General features: G+C 35.4%; 3 protein-coding genes across 3 annotated transcripts; 1 reads left to right on the top strand and 2 right to left on the bottom strand.

The window, feature by feature from the left end:
- The first annotated feature begins 5,137 nt into the window (after positions 1–5,137).
- On the top strand, positions 5,138–8,571 carry LOC106114725 (uncharacterized). The gene is made up of 8 exons (XM_013308034.1): positions 5,138–5,224; positions 5,436–5,523; positions 5,933–6,062; positions 6,387–6,520; positions 7,203–7,263; positions 7,827–7,920; positions 8,009–8,104; positions 8,359–8,571. The coding sequence occupies exons 1-8, from the start codon at positions 5,171–5,173 to the stop codon at positions 8,416–8,418; spliced, it is 717 nt and encodes a 238-aa protein (XP_013163488.1). The 5' UTR covers positions 5,138–5,170; the 3' UTR covers positions 8,419–8,571.
- Positions 8,572–9,870: 1,299 nt separating this feature from the next.
- LOC106114724 (pancreatic triacylglycerol lipase-like) lies at positions 9,871–11,915 on the bottom strand. Its single transcript, XM_013308033.1, has 5 exons — positions 11,812–11,915; positions 11,211–11,397; positions 10,660–11,054; positions 10,043–10,376; positions 9,871–9,959 (listed from the first exon to the last, which is right to left on the bottom strand). Exons 1-5 carry the CDS (start codon positions 11,846–11,848, stop codon positions 9,911–9,913), a joined length of 1,002 nt encoding a protein of 333 aa, XP_013163487.1. The 5' UTR covers positions 11,849–11,915; the 3' UTR covers positions 9,871–9,910.
- A 3,652-nt stretch (positions 11,916–15,567) lies between these two features.
- LOC106114599 (pancreatic triacylglycerol lipase-like) lies at positions 15,568–17,525 on the bottom strand. The gene is made up of 5 exons (XM_013307866.1): positions 17,434–17,525; positions 16,934–17,120; positions 16,336–16,730; positions 15,886–16,219; positions 15,568–15,654 (listed from the first exon to the last, which is right to left on the bottom strand). Exons 1-5 carry the CDS (start codon positions 17,468–17,470, stop codon positions 15,609–15,611), a joined length of 999 nt encoding a protein of 332 aa, XP_013163320.1. The 5' UTR covers positions 17,471–17,525; the 3' UTR covers positions 15,568–15,608.
- Between the last annotated feature and the right edge of the window lie 277 nt (positions 17,526–17,802).

The raw sequence follows: 17,802 nt of genomic DNA, 5'->3' as shown, positions 1-17,802 counted from the left end.
AAAATTCTCTTTGTTTTGATTTTTTTTTATTTTTTCTCGTGTAAAACTACTTATGTGTGTGTGTTTTTTTTTGTACAAATTATTTGTCGTTGGACTTCCTAATCACTTTTTTTTTTAAGATTGTATACCTACTTTTAGACCCAAACACCGTATATTCCAGGTGCATATATATATATATAATTAATTGAAATAATTGATTGTTTGTAACGCCAAAATGGCTTCTCCGACTATATGCAATGTTTGTAAATTATCATTACCAACGAAAGAGTTCATGGTCTGCTGCAAATGTAAATCTAAATTCGATCTTATGTGCGCTAACGTGACCCTAAAACGTTTCACTTCAATGGAAACTCGATTGAAATTATCTTGGAAGTGTCCTGAATGCTGCGGTCAGGTTCCGAAGTCAGGCAATACTTCCTCGCGGTCTCAATCTGAAGACATACCAACTGACCACTCAACTAAAACTTTACGCAATAAGCCAATCAGAGAGTCACCTACAGCACATGAGGAATGTAATTACGTTACGGAAGACAAACTTCGAACAATAATGCAACAGGAACTAGCCAATCTATTTAAAAATAATATAAAAGAATTAATATGCGCAGAATTAAAAATAATAAATGATAAAATAGATAGTTTTCAAGAGGCAATAAGTTTCATTAACACTCAGTACGAAGAGATCAAAAACATTCTTCAAGAAAAATCAACAATGATATCAACTCTTAGGACGGAGAACGACAAACTAAAAAAGGATGTTAAAGACCTTGGTAATCGGCTCAATATAATGGAATTGCACATGAGAGACAGCAATATCGAGATTAATGGCATACCGGAAAACAGATCAGAGAACCTGGCAAATACACTTAACCAACTGGCAAAGATTGTGAATTACCCGTTAGCCACCGAGGACATTCAACTTATTACCAGGGTTGCTAAAATCTCTCGGGATAACAACAGACCTCGAGCTGTAATAGCCAAATTACGTAATCCCCGACAACGAGACGCTTTCTTAGCCGCTGTAATGAAATACAATAAAGCCAATGCGGATAAAAAATTAGGAACTCAGCATCTAGGAATAGGTGGCGCCCATTCTCCCGTTTATGTCACCGAACATCTTACTCCTGAAAATAAATCTCTTCATGCAGCGACTAGAAAAAAGGCAAAAGAACTATCTTACAAATTTGTATGGGTTAGAAATGGACGCATCTATGTTCGCAAAGATGAAAACTGCCAGCAGCTTTTTATAAAGAGTATTGACACCCTAAGCCTCCTAAATTAAGTTTAAATCCTATCGAATGTTGTGGCACCTATAAATATCACAGTGTTAGAAATATACTATCAGAACGTACAAGGCTTAAGAACTAAGACTAATGAAATATTAAAAAATGTCTATACAACTAACTACAATGTGATTGCCCTTACGGAGACATGGTTGAAACAAAGTATCGCTGATAAGGAAGTAATGGATGATAGATACGTAGTTTACCGGAGAGACAGAGTCTGTGGGAGCTTGGATAAGCAGGATGGTGGAGGAGTATTACTGGCTGTCACACGTGATATACCATCTGCACGGGTTGAAAGTTGGGAGATCGATATAGAAAATGTTTGGGTTGTGATACATACTAACAAAAATGGAAGACTCCACAAAATAGCAATCTGCGTGGTCTACTTGCCGCCGCCAATAAGATATGATACACTTACTAAATTCTTGGATAGTATTGACATAGTGATAAATCAAACCGATGAAGTAATAATACTAGGAGATTTTAATTTAAATTTCATAAACTGGAGCGCAGTCGAAGGTAATACTTACATGAAAGCATCGGATCATAATTCATCTCTTGGTCTCGCTCTCACTGACTTTCTAGCTTTAAATAACATGTATCAGCACAACTGCATTCCCAACGATGATAATAGATTTCTTGATCTTATTTTGAGCAATATCCCGAAGGCACATGTTTCTAAACCACTACAATCGTTATCTAAGTGTTACCGATACCATCCCAGTCTTCTACTTACTATCCCAGATGCACATACTAGATTATTACGCGAAAAACCACATACAAAATATAACTATTATAAAGCCGATTACGTTTGTTTAAACAGCGAATTAAGTACAATTGACTGGAATTACAAGTTCTCCCGCTGTTCAAATGTAGATGATATGGTGGCTGTTTTCTATGATATACTTCAGACTTCTATCGACAAATATGTTCCTAAACGAAGCATCACCAAATCTAAATATCCTTCTTGGTTCAATAGTTCGTTAATTAATTGTATAAAAGAAAAAGAAAAATTACGCAAACGATATAAAAGATTAAAAAATCCGCGTGATGAATTCGAGTACCACCTCCTCCGAAAACGTGCGCACAAACTCTATGATGATTGTAAAAAATACTACATGCGAATAATAGAAAAGAACATCTCTAAGAACCCAAAACTACTATGGGGATACATAAAGAACAAACAAGGCAGACGTTCCCACATGCCTGAGAAAATGTATAAAGATACTATCACTGCGGAAAATGGTAAAGACATAGTCAACTTATTTGCGACACACTTTTCATCAGTGTATTCAAAAGAGTGTGTTGAATCTCAGTGTGACATAAGTTCGAATATCCCCATGTCAAATCAATTTGTCTCAAATGTCATAATTAGCGAAGCTGAAATCTTAAGAAAAATCAAAGGACTAGATATTTCTAAAGGCGCGGGTCCCGATATGATTCCCCCTTTATTTGTTAAAAGATGCGGTCGAATACTGGCTTTTCCTCTTAAAATCATATATAACCGATCTATTCAAGACGGAAGATTCCCAGTGATATGGAAAAAGGCTTGTATAATACCGGTGTTCAAAAAAGGTGATGATACAAACGTTACAAACTACCGGCCCATTTCTATACTGTCAACGTTTTCAAAACTATTTGAATCATTAGTATACCCAATACTGTGCAGGTTAATTGACGTGAATCTTTCCACTGACCAGCATGGTTTCAGATTAGGTCGTTCCACTCACACAAATCTTGTTCATTTTGTATCAGAGATATCGCATGATGTTGATAAAGGCATGGAAGTCGATGCAATTTATACGGACTTCAGCAGTGCTTTTGACAAAGTTAACCATTCCCTGCTGGTTGACAAGCTTGAAGCATTCGGTTTGGGTGGGGCCTTACTAGACTGGATAAAGTCGTATTTAAACAAAAGACAACAATATGTATATGTGAATGGGTATGAATCAGACGTGTTCTATGCTGACAGCGGCGTTCCTCAGGGTTCTCACCTTGGCCCCCTGCTCTTCTTGGTTTTCATAAATGACATTACCTACTGCATTAAAAACTGCAAGAAATCTATGTTCGCAGACGATTTAAAGTTATACAAGATTGTCAAATCCCCTGCTGATGCAAATCTCATACAAGAGGATTTAAATGCAATAGAAGAGTGGTGTTTTAAAAATTCTATGACTCTCAACGTAAAAAAGTGTTACCATATTAAATTTAGCAAGAAGAAGAAGCCGCTTGTCACAAAGTATGAGTTGGGCGGCGCGATTATATCCGAGTTAGAAGTAGTACAAGACCTTGGTGTTACAATAGACTCTAAATTAAAGTTTACGACGCACGTGAATAATATAGTTGCCAAGGCTGCTAAGACTTTAGGCTTTCTAAGACGGAACACCCAAGACTTCAAACTTATACAAACAAAACAGATGCTATATAATGCTTTCGTGCGTAGCCAACTCGAATATGCGAGTGTTGTTTGGAATCCGTTGTACGCGGTGCAGTCGCAACGAGTTGAGGGTATCCAACGAAGCTTCACACGCCATTTAGCATTCCATGCAAGAGGATTTTCACATCGTAGTCCATACACTCAAAGGTTAAAACACTTTAATATGATGTCACTTAAATCAAGAAGAGAGGTATTAGATACATGCTTTCTATATAAGCTTCTAAATGGTTCACTTCATTGCCAACAGCTGCTTGAGAATGTGTTCTTTTCGGTGCCTAGACAAAACGCACGCGGCACTAACAAGCTCTTTCACGTCCCCAGGTGTAGGACAAATCTCGGCCAGCACTCGCCACTAAACAGGATATGTTCTGGATATAACAGATTACTTGAAAAACAAACTACAAATAATATAGATCTCTTTGGCACGAACTTTAACTCTTTCAAAAAAATTATTAAAACTTATTTCAGTATGCATAATCTATAGAATAATTACAAAGATAAAAAAAAATCTACTATTTTATAATAATTTCCGAAACCTTAAACTATTACCTAAATAAATACCTGTGTAAATGTTATGTACACCAATATTTACATATGTATAAGATCTAATACTATTCATTTGATAAGTTGTATGTGTGTTATATATATGTTGTGGTTGTGCTTAAATAAATAAATAAATAAATAAATAAATAAACTCAACAAACTTGATGCTTAATATACATCGTTTTACGTTTAATTGTTTCTTTTTATTAAATCGACTCATCAAAATCGTCTTCAATCAATCGGTAATTAGTCATAGACAACAGCAAAGGAAACCCAAGTATGATAAGCGAATTATCTCACTTCCTACCGAATGACTAATTAAATGAATTTAAACCAGTACATAAGTAAACAATACAATTGACACAATTTATTAAATTAAAATTTTTATATATAATAAATATTACTATGATAAATGCATTTAGATGCATAATGGATGGATGTTTGTTTGAATCTCCAGAACAGCTCAACAGATCTCGATGAAATTTGGCTTAATAGAACATAGTCTGGCAGAACACATAGATTCGCGGTCAACTGCTACTGCTACTTTAACATAAATTAAATAATTTTGGACTTTATTTAACCTCTATTTATATTTTTAATAACATTGTAAATGTGAAAATTTTAAGAGATTGATTGCGATCGATGCGCGTTTGAATCGATATGAAATAAATTTCGGGTGTATAAGTAAGTTTTTCTTTTTAATCCCATGAGGAATTCGTGGGCTACAGTGTGTCTATTAAAGCTGTCATTCCATAAAGGCTATGTCCAATATATTCGATTTCATTGCGATTGTAAACGTCCCGTTTTATTTGCAGCACAGTGTATTTAAAGATAAGAGGTAATCAAAACCTTAACTGATTGATTATTTTTGATATTATCTGTTATTTTCCTGTCTGGTAAATGGCTAATGTATAAGGCACATATGTCCCAAACGTTAATGCAATATTGTCGAAGAACTCAAGTTAGTTCAGTTTTAAATCATTTAGCTGTTTGTCATAATTTGTTTTGTTTCTTATTAGTTTTATTGTAAATGTTTGATAAATAAAATAAGATTTTAATCTTTTCTAAGGTTTTTAAAAATTTACAATGTTTAATGTAACTTTGTTTGTTTAAAGGATACAAAGTTTTGGAACTGATTTAATATTTTTAAAACTTCTTATTTTATTTTTTAGAGCTTCATTATTATGGATATCATTGTATTTACTCTTTTTGTGTTACTGGCTGGTGCGACTGCTCTGCCGTCTGAATTAAAAAGAAACGGTAAGACTGAGTTAAAATTTATAACGTACCCATAGATATATAATATTTATTCCTGACTTTTTCTGATATTTATATGTTAAATACCCCTCTATCTATGTTATTCTCTCCAGTCCCACTGGGTTGCCTGGAAGAGATCGCTTGTAGGGATAAGGCCAGGCCGCCCTTGCTTTGTAAATTAATTAATTGTCTTGTTTTTTTATCCATTATGGTAGCATTAAGAGTTAATTGTTTGTTTTTTCATGTGTCCAAAAGGTTGTTTTGTTCCGAGTAATCTTCGCAATTAAGGTACTTGGTGTACGCGGTCATATTACAGGCTACTTTTTATTTAATGCTGATGAAGCCGCGGGTGACCACTAGTGTGGTCACCCGCGTAACATAAACTTTATTTGTTATTTTAATAATTTTTCAGAGTTAAAAACGAGCAGGAGCCTTGATGAAACCGTTCGCCTCATGCTTGAAGGTGTGATTCATCAGGCGAAATCTTTTGATCCTTATTCAGTAGAATCCGCTTCCGATGGATATACTTTTCCAGTACCTGGGTAAGTAACAGATACTACTATGTTTCATTATTTTTATTCTGATGTGAATGAAAATAAAGTCCTCAAGGCAAGTTTTCTGATGTTGTTACTGTTGTTATAATGGGCATAAGTTACCCGTTGCGTGATTGAATATCTTCCTAATATTATAAATGCGAATGTTTAAATGGATGGATGGACTGAAGTTTGTTTAAATGTATATTCAGAACAGCTCAACAACTTGGCTTAATAGAACATAGTCTGGAAGAACATATAGGCTACTTGTTAAGGTTTTTTTTAATCATTTGTGTCAATATTCTATACTATAAGCTTTTTTACGTTTTACAGTGTCTTCTCAGCTGTTGGTTCTGTGGAGGATTTTGTGCTATCAGGATTCAGTGACATTGAAATAGTTGATGTTACATTCATTGTTACCACCTTAAGTGTTGAAGTACGTCTTACTGGATTTATGGCATCTATTGGTAAGATACTATTTGCTTTTAACAGTGGTAGAGCACGCTTTAACATCTTCGCACGAATTGTGCCGGCTCGCCCGGTAAAATACCACGACCACACAGAAAACAGGCGTGAAGTGAAAGCCTCCTCGTTTTGTCTGATGAGTGAGCGTGCCGGTGGCTTAATTTAGTCCTCTTTCCCTTCATACCCTTTTTCTTATAAGGAAAGGATGGGAAGTGGAAGTGGACTTTCCGGATGAGAGGATGCATGGAAATGTTTTCTTTCGGTGCATTCTCTCCTCTGTCGATTAAAGGTAGGCAACGCATATGCAATTGCGTATGTCTATGGTCAACGGTCACTTTGCTATTACAGCGATTTCAGGTGGCCACTCGCTCGTTTGCCACCTAATGATATAAAAAAAAACTTACCATATCTTTCTCTATGTTCCTTCCATCCTTGCTTAATCTTAGTAACATTATAAATGCAAATGATTGGATGGATGAATGGATATTTGTTTAAAGGTATCTACTGAAAGATTGCATGGAACTTGTTGATATTTGGCATAGATGTTGAACATAATCTGGAAGAATACATAGGCTAATAATTAAGTTTTTTCATAATTCTGCGCGAACGGAGTCTCTATGCGACAGCTAGTTTTAAATAATACTGTAATAATATTATATTAACAGTTCCTTTATCATATTGTAGGTAATGCAGTTGCAGATGTGAACGTCTTTAATCGTAATATCAATGGTCAGTTAAACGGAAGGTAAGTAAATATTACAGTTATTTATCAAAGTAGTTTATTTTATTTTAAATCATAAAGAGTGAAATCTAATTAAGACTTTATAGGAAGTTCTTATAACAGTTCATCGGAGAGGATACTAAACACATTGTAAATTTTATCATTGCTTAATTTGAATTTGCTATCGCTTGTAGCTCTCATCCTGAATGATCCGTGACTTTTTAAATATTATTTGTATTATATAGATTACTTTTTAAAGATTATTTATATATATTTATGTACTGTACTGTAGATGTAGCTGTACGCCCACTATTCCGTCGGGGCGGCATTAACAAAATACTTAATTAGTAGTCCATGTGCTCTTCCAGATATTGTTCAACGTCTATGCTAAATGTCATCGAGATCCGTTGAGCCGTTCTGGAGATACGTCCAAACAAACATCCCCATCCATTCAAACATTTACATTTATAATGTTAGATATTAGTAAGATGTAGGTATTGGTCACTTAACATTATTTGATAAAAATTCAGATTAAATCTTTGTCTTATTAAAAGAAGAAATGGTAATTTAAATTCTAAAATTTTTAGCGTGGCTGTCAACGATATTCGTTTAAAACTAGTGGCGGATCTAGGTAATCTGGCAGAGCATTTGGAATTTTCATTCCATATTGGAGATATTCGAGTAAGTAATTTAACATAGATTATTCTGATTGAGACCAGCACAATTCTAATTAAAATGAATATAATATTCAATAATAAAATGATTTCAGTCGGACCTTAACGTACGGATCAACGAACGTGACCTTTCTGACGTCGTCAACAATTGGCTCGGCAACACTATGCCAGCAACTCTAGAAAAATATGAGGTAAAATTATCGTCATGTTTGTAACATCTCAAAGGAATTTTTGTTGCAAGCATAGTTTAAATTTGAAGAGTGATCATTATAGACAAATAATGGAAGTGTCTTCCAGAAATAAGTATTTTCAACAACAGATGGCGCTCAAATACTTTTTATATTTTTAACTTGAGACTATGAGTTTGTGCTTGCTACTGTTAAGAAAACTTACGAATGTTTATTATAATTTCTATGTGTATAACTTCAAATTCGAATGATTTCAGGAACAACTGAGCCGTATCATCGCAAGACAACTGAAACCGATCATCGAACGTATTTTTTAAGAAACATATTGAAATGTATGAAAAAAGTAATTCGAAAATAAATGAATTCCGTTGAAGTGCATCACAAATAGGTACCTGTCTTGTTTTTTTATATCTAAGTCATTAGTGAAACCGATTGGCATTGCTATTTTGGGTTCAGACTTTATTCTGAAATCACAGCTTAAATAGTATTTTATAAGTTCAATATATAACCAATAAAAGTATGGTTGTAAATATTCATATTTTCATTGTTTGCTTCGATAGCTCTTTGTAAATGAATAAATCTTGTGATATTTTTTTTTATATCATAAGGTGATAAACGAGCAAGTATCTTATTGAGAACCATGTTGTTTCTTGTCGTATGTTTAATAGAAAAAAGGGTCTTGACAGACAGATGGACGGACGACAAAGGTTCCATTTTTTTTTCTTTTGAGGTACGGAACCCTAAAAAGATCAGGAAAGCAACGCAACTACCATGACTGGGTTGCCCTAACATTCGTTACCAATAAAAACTCATATATTTTCGTCGTCAGTAAATCTGAAGTAAATTTTCTTATATTTCATTAGGGCCAAATAAATTTAATCACAGTTAGTTTCCATCGTTACTGGAACGAGCCAGAAGTTAATTTAACTCTGCGACGGAATGAGATTTTGCAATCAAGAGGCAAATTCTGAAAAAGCTTCTTGCTCCAACTTATTCCTTTGCGATTTGCACTAAATTTACCTTCTTAATTTTATTAAAATATGCTAAGATAGATTTTTTAATTATTAAGTAATGCCAAATCAAATTCGGTTTGGTTTTTTAGTTTGCACTTTTTACCGACAACTGCTGACTACATAAACTCCTGTAAAGACGTAATTTCTTATATAAGTAAACTCTGCCGCCTGATACATTTTCTCATTATTTTTTCTTCATACACAAATAACATATATGCACAATTTTGTTTCTATTTAATTTTGAGTCATACGGCTTGAAGGCTCAATAAAACTCAAATGGTTTAACATTTAAAGTGAAATAATTAAATTCCCAGACATTTTAATTAAAATTTAAACGAATGAATCTGATTTATTTTTCGATTACCACGGAAAAAAGCTAAAGGATGGTTGGGTCGGGTCCTAAATCACCCCGTGTGAGATACGATAAACTATTTTCGAGTTAATCTACTCGCTGCGATATTGGCCGCTAGATATTCAAGTATAAAAAAGGTCAAGACAATAAAAATGGTTGAGATCCGATTAATATTTGTGTGTAAATTGTGATAAAAACTGATATCTAAATATCGAAAATCGTAATTCGTTTTAGTATTCTACAACGAATTTATTTGTTTAACCTTTCAGCCAACGATAAATTTGATGGGGTTCTTAAAAAAAACTAATCCGAAAACAGCGTTACGTAAAATAATATGCTATCCTTTAGGGAAAAAATCGATTAAGTTCTAATTTTTATTTTAATATTATAATAAAAGTCATAGATTTTCTTATTTTAATTATTTATTGGACATATTTCGTTGTCTTAGAAGGGGAAAGAGGCACGCGTGGTAAGGCCGTAAAGTCCATTAGTTCTGGAACAAAATAAGAATAAATTATTAAAGATGTCTTGAAACTATCGCAAATACTCTGCAGAAATTATATAGAATATATTTACCCTGATTTGTTGATAATACCGTTGCCCATGTTAAGAGTACCTCCATTGCATCGGTTGTTTTGAGCATCGTTTAAGTTATTGCAGCGCCTACCGACCAAGTGGTTTGTGCGTACAGTGGAAGCAAAGAGCTCGTATGCACGGCTGTGGGAACAGGAGCTGTTTGAGCAGCCCGGTTGTCTGTTCCTGCCTCCGTTCGGGTAGAAATCGCAATGAGCTATTGGATCAAAGATACCCAGAAGTCCACCGTCAGTGTGAATTGTTTCCACGTAACGACCTGCGTTACGGTTTAAGGCGTTCGAATTGCCACCAAATCTGGGACCAGCAGGGTCAAGACCTAAAATAATGGTTATGCCTTTAATCAAATGATTATTAAAAAAAGTTCAAAGTCAAACTACTTTGACAAAAATTTAAATTAAGAATAGAAAAATTAAAAATTCACACAGAACTTCTTGATGATAAAGAATTAATAATGACATGTTGAACGCAACTCTACGCAACTTTCGAGATTTTCAATTTTGAAGGAAATATTAATTGCAAAAATAATAAAAATGGAGTAAGTTAGATGAAAAGGCCGGCATAGAATAAACGGTAATGATCCCAGAAATCAAAATCCTTACCAGTGACACGTCTGGGTCTGCCTCCAGCGGTACGTCTGACATTGCCAACAACATGAGCGCCCAAACTGAAGCCGACTAAGTGAACATTGTCCCAGTCGCCACCTCCAGTTCTAAGTAGCCACGTCAAGAAGTTACCAAGGGCCTCTCCAATGCCACGGACACCGTTTGAAGCAGTCACATAGTTAGAATTAGCGAGTTGTCGCCAGTCAACGACGATTACGTTACAATCTTGGACAGCGAGGAAAGCGGCAGTGACGAGAGGATTAACTTGAGAATTTCCGTTGCTATTCCAGCCGTGGACTACTACTTTTAAGGGTCGGTTACCATTGTAGTTGGAGTTACGCACAGAGTTTGCATTACCATTAGTAATAATTTGCGAATTGGTGGGATTGCGTCTGAAAGTGAATGATTATTATTATTACAACATTTTATAAGATGTATTGATTGCTACATTTATTTTTGTTAAGAGACATTTTAATTTAGAGTCAAAACGAAAGAAAGTCGGAATTTATGTAAGAAAATTCTATAATTATGTGTTTCTAGTATATTACCTGGTAAAGAGCCAGTATCTATTGTTAGCGCCATTTCTAGACTTCAGTAATTCTTCGTCGACTGGTTCCTCTAAGTCAACTAGGTGAGGAACACCGTCACCATCGGGCATCCATATGTAGCGGCTGACACCCTCCACGTAGTGACTGTTGTCACCCGGGATTACGGGTTTTGGAGCACCAGCACACACTGGACACACAAAAGGTTACATAGTAATACGTACTACGGTGTCAAATTTCAGTTTATTTTCTATAATATTTTAAAATGTATGTTATCATGTAACTGAGAAATTTATTGAGAAGTTAACAAAAAATATAGTCTGGAATATATTATAATTAACTGACTAAGTCATCATTGTTATCATCCAAGGATTTTTCTTACGAGGGAAATGCCAACTCATATCCATCCTTGCGAGAGACTGAGAGGCTTACACATTTCACGTATTAAAAACCTCCTAACGTCCCTAATACGTTAGCGAAGTCACGGGAATTCTTTAGTTCTAAGGTAGCACCGTCTTTTCGAAGGACATGCCTTCTCACACTTATTATCCTAGGTCTATCTTAAGCACTAGGCATAGTGCAGTTATTTAATACTGATACTCACGTGCCACTAGAGGAAGAAGAAGAACTAGGAGCTTCATGGCGGTCACACACAATGCTGCAACTCTAGGACATCTTGTGAATTTATTGGATTTATTATCATCTAAATCCTTACTTATCTCGGACGTTACTTAATATTATCTTCCAAATTATCTATTTTATAAAAACAAATTTTGCAAATCACGAGGCTGTGAAAACTACGAGGCTTAGTATATTTTAAACTACAATAATTTAAATCGTCATAACGATAATATATATATGATAAGTATGCAAAGCGTTTATGCAAGCAAATGACGTTTTGTGACGAGCCTCTTGCAAAACCTTTGCATGACATCTTGATGTCTGATATTCGTAAATGTGAATTAAACAAAAAGTCAGTGCATTTTTGGCATAGATGCCAAAATAGATGATATTTAATTTTTACTTTATTCCATTCAGCAAATTTTACTCTAAGGCAAAGCATACTATTTTGCGCTGAGGACATGGGAGAGACCGATTGCTTGTACAGTTCTACGGGCTCGTATTTCCGCGTTCTTCTTTAGAATTGCAAATCGTACGTAATTATGCTTTTAGATAGAATCATGGCCTATTCTGAATGAAATCTTGTGTTTTAACTTTCTTATATCTTAAGATCATATAAATTTATTGGAAACTGTATATCTAGTCCAAATATTTACTAACTTCGATTACTTATACTAATGGTAGTGTCGTGTATGATATGCAGAATCATTGGATCGCTTACTATACGTTTATAAAGAAGATCACATCAAACAGAAACTTTTTAATCATTCCTTAAAGGTGTGAAAATTACATAATTTTTTTTACCACAATGTAGGATGGTATCATAAAAATACAAAAGTAGATAAAAAATTATCATATCTTAATTTAAATTAGATTATTAAAATGTTCTGGAATCTAGGGTAGCAACAATTTGACTGTTATAGATGATGTTTGAAATTAGGAAAATAAAACATTAAAACATAACTAAGACCGCTGTATGACAGAACATACTTAGTCTGGTGTCGGCACCGACTAGTTTCATATCGGGACCCTTCTTCTGGGTAAATGATTAGCTGGAAAGATGCAGCAATAAGGCGATATGCGAACGCCAATTACTCTTTTAGAAAAAGGATCCGACCATGAATCTGGAATTAGTCGGTGCCGACAATGGATCTAAACGTGATTTTAGCCGTTTTCAATAAGTTTATCAAAATGAGACTTATGAAAGTTTCAATAATTTTAATAAACTGGCGGATTTTTGGTTCAGTTTTTTATCATTTCTAATCATTATACTGACAATCTTTTATGTCTTCGCTGAGTGTAATACGCGTGATTTTAAACGGATATCGATAAAGTGAAATCACTGAAGCGCTGATAGCAATATTTCATGCAAGGATTAAGTATAAATAGAAAATTACATTATAAATAAGAGTTTCCAAATTGAAGGGAATTTTGTCAGAGGACTGAATTTTTTATTTATCTCACAAGGTGGCAAACGAGTGTGTGGCCACCTGAAATCGCTGAAATAGCGAAGTGACCGTTGCCCATAGACATACGCATATGCGTTGCCTACCTTTAATCCTTCCACTTCCCATCCTTTCCTTAGAAGAAAAAGGGTGGGAAGAGAAAGAGGTGTAAATTAGGCCTTCTGGACGCACACTCATCAGACGAAACGCGGAATTGCTTCCACTTGACGCCTGTCTTCTGTGTGATCGTGGTATTTCACCGGGCGAGCCGGGCCAATACGTGCGATGTTAAAGCGGGCTCTAACAATATTAATTTATGAGATTTAGGGCCAGCTTTACAAAGGTCTAATTAAACTACGTTCAACTTATCTGATTTAGCGAAAGCGGATATATCCCTGTTCTGTACATTCTCTCGCTTGTCCGTTAAAGGTATTTAGATAATGCATATGCAATCTTCTAACTTATTGGATATATCTTAAGGCGATATCTGGCTGTTGCTTCAAAGTTTTATTTAATACTTTTGTAGGCCACCTATTTGCTAATAAAATATTGTTGACCAATTATTTTATAATCGTACGTTTTGCATACATATCTTACATTGGTGGTCTGCTCGGTTTCCTGTACAGATAATATTATAACGTCACGACATTGTCACTTAAGGTATGTTTCATTTTATCGTTAATCCTATTTAATCGCATTTACTTATCTTATTCAGCACTCATATGTAATTTAAAAAAAAAATGCCAATATCCAAGCAGTTCATTAGTCTGGTCACAAACCAGTTTACTTTTTACTTTTATTTAGGTCTTGTTTCGGCAGTCAAGTCTATTTACGTCTATAGATTTTACAATATATTGCTGTAAAATTATAAAAATTGCTTTTATTCCAATATTTACTAATAGTATTCGTGCTGCTTTGATTCGATCATATTTAAATATATAAAATAATGCAAACGAGCAAGCCCGTAAGCCCGTAGACATACACAATAGCAGATACATTGCCTATTTTTTATCGACGGAGAAGGAGACGCACAGACAGAGAATATTACCTCTTACTATGATCCCGTTCCTCGATCAAATCCACGTCCCCTTCACGTACAATTCTTATAAGTAAAAGGGTGAGAAGGGAAAGTCGTCTGAAATTAGGCCGCCGGCTCTCAAACTCAAACTCATCGGGTGAAACGCGTAATTACTTGCTCTTCACGTCTGTTTTCACCCTGGTCGTGGTATTGCAGCGGGCGAGTCGACCAATTCATGCAACAGATGATGTTGCTGGCACCCGTCAGTGTTACGATGTTTTTATTGTCCTGGGTTAAACTAAAATCTACTCAATAGATAGATATTTTTTCTGGAAATACAAAGCGGATAGCTTGGCTTATAAATTGTATATATTATTGGTGGAGCGAACACATTTAGACGTATATTAATTGGGACGTATACGTTTTTTCGTATGTCTAATAATTAAATATTATGAACGTCGTTAGTATACTGCAACGACCACTAAAGTCAATGCAATTTGACGTATCCATCTGAAAAAGCTTTAATCAGGTTAATAGAGTACGTAGCGGTAGGAAAGGCCGCGCGATGCGCTCTTGTCACGCCATCGTTGAGAAAAGGGGCCACCTTATCAAATGTTGTAGATCGAATGAGTGTTTTTACCTGAGGGTACCATATTATTTATAGTATACTATATTTCTTCATGTACGAGAGGAATTAAAAAAATACTTAATGAGTTGCCTTTGTGTTCTTACAGATATTTTATATCTATGCCAAATTTCATAGAGATCCGTTTAGCGGTTCTAGAAGTATCTTTATTCATTTATCCATACATCCAAACATTCACATTTATATTATTAGTAAGATTGGAGTAAGGAACCAGCACCCAACATAGCTTTCTGAGAGGGGACCACATCGGGTTAGCATTGCAATGATTATTATAATATAAATATTTCCTTTTTTTAAATGTTACAATATATTTTTTCTATCTACTTTGTGTTTATTTTTAATTTGAAATACATCTAAAGTAAAATTAAAATAAGTCAAATAATTGTAGCTTTACATTTTAGGAGTGGCATGATAAAGAAGGAATTAAATATATGATTTCACATGCTTACTGCCGCACTAGACTTGTTTAAGAGGATTTGTGTGGATTTAGTTTGAGCTATCCGTTTTTTTTCAAATAATCATAGTGCCAACGATCGGTGAAAGTATACTTTATGTTGTGCAAGACTGGGTTTAATCATCCCTCTCTATCTCTTTGTAATAATAGACACAATATTAGTAAAACAACAAAAGTTATGATAAGTCGTTTTTTATTAAGCCAATATCTTCAGTTTTTAGTAAGGCCATCTGTCGCCAGTTCGAAGACCGTAAAGTCCAGATCTGTAACAAAAAACAGATTACGTAAGTGTTAGAGTTTCTTAAAAGCGAAAAATATTAGTATTGTATTGTTTAGTATTATAATAGTAGAATTTATTTAGCTTGTATTCAGTTTGTAAAGTCGATGATGGAAGGGCACAATAAAAATTAGTATTTCTTGTCCTAAGAAGGAAACTGGAAGTTGCTGAATACGTCATTTCTGAAAATTAAAGTTAGCCTTAATGTATTACTTACCCAGATTTATTTATAATTCCATTACCCATGTTAAGAGTGGCACCAGAACATTGCACATTTCTAGCCTCATTTAAATTGTTGCATCGCCTTCCAACCAAGTGATTAGTTCTTACTGTCGATGCGAAGAGATCGTATGCACGGCTGTGGGAGCAAGTGCTGACCCAGCATCCCGGTTGTGCGTTTCGACCTCCGTTGGGATAGAAGTCGGTGTTACCGATTGGGTCGAAGATGCCTAAGAGTCCACCGTCAGTGTGAATGCATTCAACATATCCACCAGCGTTGCGGTTTAGAGCATTTGAGTTACCGCCCCACCTCGGACCAGCGGGATCGAGACCTGGTACCAAAAAAAAAAATTTAAGAAAATGTTTCCTTTGGTAATCTACCGGCCATCGAGAAGGAGTTTTTATTATACTATTGACAAACTTGTATATAAATTACTAAAAGACCGACCTGTAACACGTCTAGGCCTGCCTCCTGCGGTGCGACCTGCATTTCCTACAACGTGAGCACCCAAACTGAAGCCGACTAAGTGGACGTTGTTCCAGTTACCGCCAGCAGTATTGATAAGCCAAACCAAAAAGTTGCCAAGGAACTGTCCAACGCCGGGTACACCATTTGCGGCAGTAACGTAGTTCCTATTTGCTAGATCGCGCCAGTCGACAACAATCACGTTGCAGTCTTGAACAGCTAAGAATGCTGATCTGATGATAGGGTTAATGTTCGAATTGCCGTTGCTGTTCCAGCCGTGGACGATGACCTTTAGGGGACGGTTGCGATCGTAGTTGGAGCTAGTGACTGAGCCAGCATTCCCATTGCGAAGGATTTGGGCATTGTTGGGATTGCGTCTAGAACAAAAAAGTATATATTTTAAGTTAAAAAGTTCAATAATGATATTCACGAACACGTATGTATTCTTGGCCCTAGAAAACAGACGGGCATCAAGTAATCCTTGTCGGAATATTCTAGTAGGGTTTTAAGGGGTTAAAGATTTTTTGTTACGAATTGATAAATTAGACGATGCATTTATAAACGGTTTTAAGAAAATTACCTCGTGAACAGCCAGTATTGATTGTTTGCGCCATTTCTTCCGTTAAGGACATCTTCATCGACAGGTTCTTCCAAATCAACGAGATGGGGTACGCCCTCTCCATCTGGTATCCAGACGTACCGACTTTCACCATCTACGTAGTGACTATTGTCTCCTGGGATCATGGATGGCGGTGCACAACTGCACGCTGCAAATTCAGTGATAACCTGTAGTGGATATTACTCCTTTCGGAATGCATTGTTTTTAATTTTTGTTTTGGGAAGAATAACCTTTATGTAATAAGCGAAGGAGGGAATTCTTTTCTATTTTCATAATTTAGAAAAAAAATTACTAATACGACGTTGAATTTATACAGGCAACGATTAGGTTGAGATTGTAATTAGGTCAGGTTTTGGCTATAATTAATGAATCCAGGGAGCAAAAGTTTTGCGAATTTCCAGTTGGTACGGTCCATATTACCTCATCTTCATGGATAGAGTGAGGCGACGATGAAAACTTACCTGCAATAAGGGCGCAAACGATCACTAGGAGCTTCATTGTTACTGTTTTGGCAGATACTGTCTCAAATTAGCGGTATTTATTTGGATTCATTATCATAAGAACTCTTCATTATCACGACCGTGCGTAATTATATTATTTGATTAGTAATGATTGATTTGAAGATGAAAAGTAGACAGAAGCTCACGCCTCCTTGTGCCACGCCATTGATAGCAATAGTAACGCCCTTCGTAAACAAAGCAACGCAAATCTTAAAAACTCGAGAATTATAGTCCCTAAGCGCCTTATACAATATAATGTAGATTCGAACGCCCCTGCTTGCGTCGCCGAAATTTTGTTCTTTAGACGCTAAAACCAGCCGTTCACAGCCT

Source organism: Papilio xuthus, unplaced genomic scaffold (assembly GCF_000836235.2).
Source record: "Papilio xuthus unplaced genomic scaffold, Pxut_1.1 DF828037.1, whole genome shotgun sequence".
Lineage (NCBI taxonomy): Eukaryota > Metazoa > Arthropoda > Insecta > Lepidoptera > Papilionidae > Papilio > Papilio xuthus.
The sequence above is the reverse complement of the archived record's forward strand: the minus strand, read 5'-3'. Positions and strand labels throughout refer to the sequence as shown.